General features: G+C 53.3%; 2 protein-coding genes across 3 annotated transcripts in view; both read left to right on the forward strand.

Moving 5' to 3' along the window:
* Positions 1–4,927, forward strand: part of cdc14ab (cell division cycle 14Ab) — a 19,168-nt gene extending 14,241 nt beyond the window's left edge. For both annotated transcript variants that reach the window (XM_083940313.1, XM_083940314.1), the window contains one exon: positions 3,662–4,927. In XM_083940313.1, coding sequence (XP_083796439.1) covers positions 3,662–3,688 — 27 coding nt within the window. In that variant the 3' untranslated portion in view covers positions 3,689–4,927. The remainder of the gene's footprint in view (positions 1–3,661) is intronic.
* A 979-nt stretch (positions 4,928–5,906) lies between these two features.
* Positions 5,907–10,000, forward strand: part of vcam1b (vascular cell adhesion molecule 1b) — a 23,656-nt gene continuing 19,562 nt past the window's right edge. The window contains 7 exon segments of the mRNA XM_083940754.1: positions 5,907–6,281; positions 7,063–7,365; positions 7,465–7,770; positions 8,199–8,365; positions 8,368–8,485; positions 8,560–8,835; positions 9,638–10,000. The exon segment at positions 9,638–10,000 is cut by the window's right edge and continues 768 nt beyond it. Coding sequence (XP_083796880.1) covers positions 6,242–6,281; positions 7,063–7,365; positions 7,465–7,770; positions 8,199–8,365; positions 8,368–8,485; positions 8,560–8,835; positions 9,638–10,000 — 1,573 coding nt within the window. The 5' untranslated portion in view covers positions 5,907–6,241.

A 10,000-nucleotide genomic window follows, 5' to 3' on the forward strand; every position in this document is an offset into this window, starting at 1 on the left:
CGTCTCTTGTCTCACTCTCGTCTCTCGTCTCTTGTCTCACTCTCGTCTCTTGTCTCTTGTCTCTCGTCTCTTGTCTCACTCTTGTCTCTCGTCTCTTGTCTCTTGTCTCACTCTCGTCTCTCGTCTCTTGTCTCACTCTCGTCTCTCGTCTCTTGTCTCTCGTCTCTTGTCTCACTCTTGTCTCTCGTCTCTTGTCTCACTCTCGTCTCTTGTCTCACTCTCGTCTCTCGTCTCTTGTCTCACTCTCGTCTCTCGTCTCTTGTCTCACTCTCGTCTCTTGTCTCACTCTCGTCTCTCGTCTCTTGTCTCACTCTCGTCTCTTGTCTCACTCTCGTCTCTCGTCTCTTGTCTCACCCTCGTCTCTTGTCTCACTCTCGTCTCTCGTCTCTTGTCTCACTCTCGTCTCTCGTCTCTTGTCTCACCCTCGTCTCTCGTCTCACTCTCGTCTCTTGTCTCACTCTCGTCTCTCGTCTCTTGTCTCACCCTCGTCTCTCGTCTCACTCTCGTCTCTCGTCTCGTGTCTCACTCTCGTCTCTTGTCTCACTCTCGTCTCTTGTCTCACTCTCGTCTCTCGTCTCACTCTCGTCTCTTGTCTCGTGTCTCACCCTCGTCTCTCGTCTCACCCTCGTCTCTTGTCTCACTCTCGTCTCTCGTCTCTCGTCTCACTCTCGTCTCTCGTCTCTCGTCTCGTGTCTCACTCTCGTCTCTTGTCTCTCGTCTCACTCTCGTCTCTTGTCTCACTCTCGTCTCTCGTCTCTTGTCTCACTCTCGTCTCTTGTCTCACTCTCGTCTCTCGTCTCTTGTCTCACTCTCGTCTCTTGTCTCTTGTCTCACTCTCGTCTCTTGTCTCTTGTCTCACTCTCGTCTCTTGTCTCACTCTCGTCTCTCGTCTCTTGTCTCACTCTCGTCTCTTGTCTCTTGTCTCACTCTCGTCTCTTGTCTCACTCTCGTCTCGTGTCTCACCCTCGTCTCTCGTCTCTTGTCTCACTCTCGTCTCTTGTCTCACCCTCGTCTCTCGTCTCACTCTCTTCTCTTGTCTCACTCTCGTCTCTTGTCTCACCCTCGTCTCTCGTCTCACTCTCGTCTCTTGTCTCACTCTCGTCTCTCGTCTCACTCTCGTCTCTCGTCTCTCGTCTCTCGTCTCGTGTCTCACTCTCGTCTCTTGTCTCACTCTCGTCTCTCGTCTCTCGTCTCACTCTCGTCTCTCGTCTCACTCTCGTCTCTCGTCTCTCGTCTCACTCTCGTCTCTTGTCTCACTCTCGTCTCGTGTCTCACCCTCGTCTCTCGTCTCGTCTCACTCTCGTCTCTTGTCTCACCCTCGTCTCTCGTCTCTCGTCTCTTCTCTTGTCTCACTCTCGTCTCTTGTCTCACTCTCGTCTCTTGTCTCACTCTCGTCTCTTGTCTCACCCTCGTCTCTCGTCTCTTGTCTCACTCTCGTCTCTCGTCTCACTCTCGTCTCTTGTCTCACCCTCGTCTCTTGTCTCACCCTCGTCTCTTGTCTCACTCTCGTCTCTTGTCTCACTCTCGTCTCTCATCTCTTGTCTCACTCTCGTCTCTTGTCTCACTCTCGTCTCTCGTCTCACTCTCGTCTCTTGTCTCGTGTCTCACTCTCGTCTCTTGTCTCACTCTCGTCTCTCGTCTCTCGTCTCACCCTCGTCTCTTGTCTCACTCTCGTCTCTTGTCTCGTGTCTCACCCTCGTCTCTCGTCTCACCCTCGTCTCTTGTCTCACTCTCGTCTCTCGTCTCTCGTCTCACTCTCGTCTCTCGTCTCTCGTCTCTCGTCTCGTGTCTCACTCTCGTCTCTTGTCTCTCGTCTCTTGTCTCACTCTCGTCTCTTGTCTCACTCTCGTCTCTTGTCTCACTCTCGTCTCTTGTCTCACTCTCGTCTCGTGTCTCACCCTCGTCTCTCGTCTCTTGTCTCACTCTCGTCTCTTGTCTCACCCTCGTCTCTCGTCTCACTCTCGTCTCTTGTCTCACTCTCGTCTCTTGTCTCACTCTCGTCTCTTGTCTCTCGTCTCTTGTCTCACTCTCGTCTCTTGTCTCACTCTCGTCTCTTGTCTCACTCTCGTCTCTTGTCTCACTCTCGTCTCTTGTCTCACTCTCGTCTCTTGTCTCACTCTCGTCTCTTGTCTCACCCTCGTCTCTCGTCTCACTCTCGTCTCTTGTCTCACTCTCGTCTCTTGTCTCACTCTCGTCTCTTGTCTCTCGTCTCTTGTCTCACCCTCGTCTCTTGTCTCACTCTCGTCTCTTGTCTCACTCTCGTCTCTTGTCTCACTCTCGTCTCTTGTCTCACTCTCGTCTCTTGTCTCACCCTCGTCTCTCGTCTCACTCTCGTCTCTTGTCTCACCCTCGTCTCTCGTCTCACTCTCGTCTCTTGTCTCACTCTCGTCTCTTGTCTCACCCTCGTCTCTCGTCTCTTGTCTCACCCTCGTCTCTCGTCTCTTGTCTCGTGTCTCACTCTCGTCTCTTGTCTCACCCTCGTCTCTTGTCTCGTGTCTCACTCTCGTCTCTTGTCTCACTCTCGTCTCGTGTCTCACTCTTGTCTCTCGTCTCACTCTCGTCTCGTGTCTCACTCTCGTCTCTTGTCTCACTCTCGTCTCTTGTCTCTCGTCTCACTCTCGTCTCTCGTCTCGTGTCTCACTCTCGTCTCTTGTCTCACTCTCGTCTCTTGTCTCACTCTCGTCTCTTGTCTCACTCTCGTCTCTTGTCTCACTCTCGTCTCTTGTCTCGTGTCTCACCCTCGTCTCTTGTCTCACTCTCGTCTCGTGTCTCACTCTCGTCTCACTCTCGTCTCTTGTCTCACTCTCGTCTCTTGTCTCACCCTCGTCTCTCGTCTCTTGTCTCACTCTCGTCTCTCGTCTCTTGTCTCTCGTCTCTTGTCTCACTCTCGTCTCTTGTCTCGTGTCTCACCCTCGTCTCGTGTCTCACCCTCGTCTCTCGTCTCTTGTCTCTCGTCTCTTGTCTCACTCTCGTCTCTTGTCTCACTCTCGTCTCTTGTCTCGTGTCTCACCCTCGTCTCTTGTCTCTTGTCTCTCGTCTCTTGTCTCACTCTCGTCTCTTGTCTCACCCTCGTCTCTCGTCTCTTGTCTCTCGTCTCTTGTCTCACTCTCGTCTCTTGTCTCACTCTCGTCTCTTGTCTCGTGTCTCACCCTCGTCTCTTGTCTCTTGTCTCTCGTCTCTTGTCTCACTCTCGTCTCGTGTCTCACCCTCGTCTCTCGTCTCTTGTCTCTCGTCTCTTGTCTCACTCTCGTCTCTTGTCTCACCCTCGTCTCTCGTCTCTTGTCTCACTCTCGTCTCTCGTCTCTTGTCTCACTCTCGTCTCTCGTCTCTCGTCTCACTCTCGTCTCTCGTCTCACCCTCGTCTCTCGTCTCACCCTCGTCTCTCGTCTCACCCCTCGTCTCTCGTCTCACTCTCGTCTCTTGTCTCACCCTCGTCTCTTGTCTCACTCTCGTCTCTTGTCTCACCCTCGTCTCTTGTCTCACTCTCGTCTCTTGTCTCACTCTCGTCTCTCGTCTCACTCTCGTCTCTTGTCTCACTCTCGTCTCTTGTCTCACCCTCGTCTCTTGTCTCACTCTCGTCTCGTGTCTCTTGTCTCACTCTCTTCCTTGTCTCACTCTCGTCTCTTGTCTCACCCTCGTCTGTCTCTGTTTTGTCTTCCAGTCTCTTCCAGAGTACGTCCAGTACTAGGACTACAGACGGGCCCTGAGGACTCATTACCCAGAATCCCCGGCTCAGAGTGATTGAAGCAGCAGCAGCTGTTGTAAATATGCAGAAGATATATTTAGATAAACAGATTTTATATTTCTTATTGTTTTTGATAATCGCCATGGCAACAGTATTCACTTCCTGTCTCTGACGCTACCGTCGGCGTTTGATCTTTAGTATCAACAGCAGCAATAATTACAACCACAGAGAAGAAGAAGAAGGGACCGGACTGTTTAACTCAGGGAAGAGTGTGTGTGTGTGTGTGTGTGTGTGTGTGTGTGTGTGTGTGTGTGTGTGAGGGGCGGGGCCAGGAGGAGGCCACGCCCACCCGCCTTACAGCAGCATCTGATTGGTCGTCTTTAGTTTTTAAATGTTTGTGTTTTAACAGAAGAGAAAGACGTAATAATGATGATGACGTCATCTTTCAACGTTAAAGATCGTTTAAAGCGTCAGAGACGCCGACGCTGCTCGTTTCTGTTTCTTCTCTTTTTTTAATGAACTTTAGTTTTTACCTGTTTCCCTGAAACCAGCTGACGTTTGTATGTTTGTGGCGTTACTATGACAACAACAATAATAATAATAATAATAATAAATGAAAGCAGCAGATAAAACCATGGATGGTCGATGATGCGTTCACTGACCGCAGGAAAATCTAAACAAAGAGAAGCAGAAGTTTTCAACAGAGATTCCCCTGAAGTGAATAATTATGTTTAATTATATTTAATTATGTTTAATTATGTTTAATTATGTTTAATTATATTTAATTATAATAAATGAAGGGTTTAAATCTTTACCTGTGTGCTTTAATGAAAACCTTCAGGTGTGAAGCCTCCGGCAGCTGATTGGCTCAAACGTTTCTGTTCCTTTGAAAGATGAACAACGATATTTGTACTGTTGAGTCGACCTCTGATGACATCATCACCTTAGCACCAGCTAACTGAGCACCAGCTAACTGAGCACCAGCTAACTGAGCACCAGCTAACTGAGCACCAGCTAACTTAGCACCAGCTAACTGAGCACCAGCTAACTGAGCACCAGCTAACTGAGCACCAGCTAACTGAGCACCAGCTAACTGAGCACCAGCTAACTGAGCACCAGCTAACTTAGCACCAGCTAACTTAGCACCAGCTAACTTAGCACCAGCTAACTTAGCACCAGCTAACTTAGCACCAGCTAACTTAGCACCAGCTAACTGAGCACCAGCTAACTTAGCACCAGCTAACTTAGCACCAGCTAACTGAGCACCAGCTAACTTAGCACCAGCTAACTTAGCACCAGCTAACTTAGCACCAGCTAACTGAGCACCAGCTAACTTAGCACCAGCTAACTTAGCACCAGCTAACTGAGCACCAGCTAACTTAGCACCAGCTAACTGAGCACCAGCTAACTTAGCACCAGCTAACTGAGCACCAGCTAACTTAGCACCAGCTAACTTAGCACCAGCTAACTTAGCATCAGCTAACTTAGCATCAGCTAACTGAGCACCAGCTAACTGAGCTCTGAGTGACGCACAGCACTGCTGCTGACCACGGCGTGTATCAGAGCCGTGATTGGTTGCGGCGCAGCGACAGCCGTGTTTTGTAGCTTCGGTCCGTGCGGCCTGTCGCCGTGACGCTGCGCTGAGAACAGCAGACGAGTTAGTGATGAACTCTGCGCTGAAGTGCCTTAAACACCGGGGCTTTTATTTTGAAAGGATCTGTAAAATCACTTGTATTGTTTTGAAAATAAACAGATGATTCTCCTGAAGCCGTTTCCTGTTTCCTGTTGTCATGACGACGTCACAGTGGCTCCTGATTGCATCGTCTTTAACCTTTGATCTGAGTCCACAGACAGTTTCACCTGAGCTCAGCCAATCAGAGAGCAGCCCTCAGTGAGGTCATCAGTGATGTCATCAGTGAGGTCAGCAGCAGATCAATCACACACGGACGCTTCAGATCAAAGTTCAGAGGAAACGTTTAAAATATTGATTTGATCAAAGAAAGAAAAACAGAAAGAATCTGTGTGTCCAGCAGAGGGCGAGAGAGAGACACACAGAGAGAGAGAGAGAGACAGGGAGAGAGAGAGAGAGAGACGGAGAGAGAGAGAGAGAGACAGGGCGAGAGAGAGACACACAGGGCGAGAGAGAGAGAGAGAGAGACACACAGGGCGAGAGAGGGCGAGAGAGAGACACAGGGCGAGAGAGAGAGAGACACACAGAGAGAGAGAGAGACACAGGGCGAGAGAGAGACACACAGAGAGAGAGAGAGACACAGGGCGAGAGAGAGAGAGAGAGAGACACAGGGAGAGAGAGAGAGAGACACAGGGAGAGAGAGAGAGAGAGAGACACACAGGTGGAGAGAGAGAGAGACACACAGGGGGAGAGAGAGAGAGAGAGAGAGAGAGACACAGGGCGAGAGAGAGAGAGACGGGGAGAGAGAGAGAGAGAGACAGTGACACACACAGGGAGAGAGAGAGAGAGAGAGAGACAGTGACACACACACAGGGAGAGAGAGAGAGACTGTGTGTGTGTGTGTGTTGAACGGTCAGAGCAGTGAAATGTTTGTGCGGAGCAGCTCCAGGATCTGGGCTCTGGAAGGTAAATGCTGATTTATTATTATATTATTGTTGTTATTATAACGTTATTATTGTTATTATAACGTTGTTGTTGTTATTATAACGTTGTTGTTGCTGTTGTGAACATTGTTGTCTCCAGATCTCTGATAATTATCATTATTTATATTTTTATTATTCACTTTGTTTCTGTATTTTACTACTAAATGAGATTCTGTCTGTGTGTGTGTGTGTGTGTGTGTGTCTGTGTTTGTGTCTGTCTCTGTGTGTGTGTGTGTGTGTCTGTGTGTGTGTGTGTCTGTGTGTGTGTGTCTGTGTGTGTGTGTGTCTGTGTTTTTGTGTGTGTGTCTGTGTGTGTGTGTGTGTGTCTGTGTGTCTGTGTTTGTGTGTGTGTCTGTGTGTGTGTGTCTGTGTGTGTGTGTCTGTGTGTGTGTGTGTGTGTCTGTGTGTGTGTCTGTCTGTGTGTGTGTGTGTCTGTGTTTTTGTGTGTGTGTGTGTGTGTGTGTCTGTGTGTGTCTGTGTGTGTGTCTGTGTGTCTGTGTTTGTGTGTGTGTCTGTCTTTGTGTGTGTGTGTGTGTTTGTGTCTGTCTCTGTGTGTGTGTGTCTGTGTTTTTGTGTGTGTCTGTCTGTGTGTGTGTGTCTGTCTTTGTGTGTGTGTGTCTGTGTGTCTGTCTGTCTGTGTGTGTGTGTCTGTGTGTGTGTGTCTGTGTGTGTGTCGTTGTTGTTGTTTTTGTCTGTGTCGTTGTTGTTGTTGTTGTCGTCGTTGTTGTTGTCGTTGTTGTTGTTGTTGTTGTTGACCCCCCCAGCCCTGCTGCTGATGTCATCGTGGTGCGTTCAGGGTCTGCGTGTGGCCGTGTTTCCCAGAATGCCTCTCTTCAGACTGGGGCAGCGTGAGCAGCTGGAGTGCCGGGTGTTCGATTGCCCCGTGGCGCCCAGCGTGTCCTGGTCCCTGCCGGGGGACCGGCCCCTGACGGCGTCCGTGCGCACCAACAGGACGCTCTCGGTGGTGACCTTTGACCCCGTGCTGACGGAGCACGAGGGCGCGCTGCTGTGTAAGGTCGTGTGTGGGGCGGCGAGGCGGCAGCTCAGGACCTCCGTGCACGTCTACCGTGAGAGGACACTCACTCACGCCGCGTGTCGTCGTCACATAATTATTATAGAATAATAATAAAGTGACGTTCGTGACCCTGGTTCCTGTTGTGCCTCAGATTTCCCATCAGCCCCTCTGGTCGGGGGTCAGGACCGGCTCCGTCTGGGGGCGGAGTCCAGCCTCAGCTGCCAGGTGCCGGACGTGTACCCCCCCGAGCGGCTGACGCTCAGCTGGCTCCGGGGGGACGCCGTCCTGCAAAGCATCATGGGAGATCCCGGCTCCGGCTCCGTCCGGTCCCAGTACAGCTTCACCCCCCAGGACCGGGACCAGGGAGGGAACATCAGCTGCAGGGCCACGCTGGACCTGCAGGACCTGCCGCCTGAGCACAGGACCAGAGAGACCACGGTCCCCCTAACCCTGCTCTGTGAGTCCAGGTCCCCCGTCCGTACTGTAGATCAACACATCTACACACACACACACAGACACACACAGACACACACACACACACACACACACACACACACACACACACACACACACACACACACACACACACACAGACACACAGACACACACACACAGACACACACACACAGTCACACACACACACACACACACACACACACACAGTCACACACACACACACACAAACACAGACACACACACACAGACACACACACACAGTCACACACACACACAGACAGACACACACACACAGACACACACACACAGACACACAGACACACAGACACACACACACACACACACACACACAGACACACACACACACACAGACACACACACACACCGTAGACAGTAATATGAATAACTAATAAATCAATGTCTCTGCAGATGCTCCTGTTGTCACGGTGACGTCAGACTCTGTTGTCACGGTGACGTCAGACTCTGTTGTCACGGTGATGGCCGGCTCTCCGCTCACGCTCACCTGCTCGGCGGAGGAAACCCAGAGCCGACGGTCACCTGGAGCTTCAGGGCGGAGGGCGGGCGGCCCGAGGGGCGGGGCCGCGGCCGTCAGCTGGAGCTGGCGGCGCTGCGTGTGTCCGATGCCGGACGGTACGACTGCGAGGCCCTGAACAGCGAGGGGAAGCGCACGGCTCACCTGGAGGTCGCCGTTCACGGTGAGAGCGACGCCCCGGTCTGTTTTTCCGTCTGTTCGAGCGCGGACTGACTCACCTGTCGGCTCCTCCCACAGCTCCGCCCACCAACACCTCGCTGACCGTGAGTCCGGGTGAGCGGGTGCTGGAGGGTCAGCGGGTCACCGTCACCTGCCGCTCAGACGCCGCTCCGCCCGCCACGCTGGTGCTGAGGAGGGAGGGGGCGGAGCTTCAGAGGTCTGACCCCGCCTCCTCCTCCTCCTCGCTCTCCTTCAGCCTCTCCTCGGCCCAGCTGGAAGACTCCGCCCACTTCCAGTGTGACGCCTCCAACCAGTACGGCTCCCAGCTGGCGACCGCCGCCGTCACCGTCACAGGTAACGCTCGCCGTTTACTGTCGTTTACTGATCCAGGATCAGAGGCTGGAGCTGCTGCCCCTGAGACCTGATCCAGGATCAGAGGCTGGAGCTGCTGCCCCTGAGACCTGATCCAGGATCAGAGGCTGGAGCTGCTGCCCCTGAGACCTGATCCAGGATCAGAGGCTGGAGCTGCTGCCCCTGAGACCTGATCCAGGATCAGAGGCTGGAGATGCTGCCCCTGAGACCTGATCCAGGATCAGAGGCTGGAGCTGCTGCCCCTGAGACCTGATCCAGGATCAGAGGCTGGAGCTGCTGCCCCTGAGACCTGATCCAGGATCAGAGGCTGGAGCTGCTGCCCCTGAGACCTGATCCAGGATCAGAGGCTGGAGCTGCTGCCCCTGAGACCTGATCCAGGACCAGAGGCTGGAGCTGCTGCTCCTGAGACCTGATCCAGGATCAGAGGCTGGAGCTGCTGCCCCTGAGACCTGATCCAGGGTCAGAGGCTGGAGCTGCTGCCCCTGAGACCTGATCCAGGATCAGAGGCTGGAGCTGCTGCCCCTGAGACCTGATCCAGGACCAGAGGCTGGAGCTGCTGCCCCTGAGACCTGATCCAGGGTCAGAGGCTGGAGCTGCTGCCCCTGAGACCTGATCCAGGATCAGAGGCTGGAGCTGCTGCCCCTGAGACCTGATCCAGGATCAGAGGCTGGAGCTGCTGCCCCTGAGACCTGATCCAGGATCAGAGGCTGGAGCTGCTGCCCCTGAGACCTGATCCAGGATCAGAGTCTGCAGATCCTCAGAGTAATCCTGGTGCATGGTTCAGTCCACCCTCTGCAGGTGGAGCTGAGTCCTCTGGTCTCTGCAGCTCAGAGGGGTTCAGGTCTGCTGCTGACCTGCAGGGCCTCAGGGTGTCTGCACCGCCCCACCTTCACCTGGAGGAGGGACCGGGACCAGACCGTGCTGAGGGGGACCGACCAGGACCAGGACCAGACCGTGCTGAGGGGGACCGACCAGGACCAGGACCAGACCGTGCTGAGGGGGACCGACCAGGACCAGGACCAGACTGTCCTGAGGGGGACCGACCAGGACCAGACCGTCCTGAGGGGGACCGACCAGGACCAGGACCAGACCGTGCTGAGGGGGACCGACCAGGACCAGGACCAGACTGTCCTGAGGGGGACCGACC

The sequence above is a fragment of the Echiichthys vipera genome, assembly GCF_963691815.1.
Source record: "Echiichthys vipera genome assembly, chromosome: 3".
Classification (NCBI taxonomy): domain Eukaryota; kingdom Metazoa; phylum Chordata; class Actinopteri; order Perciformes; family Trachinidae; genus Echiichthys; species Echiichthys vipera.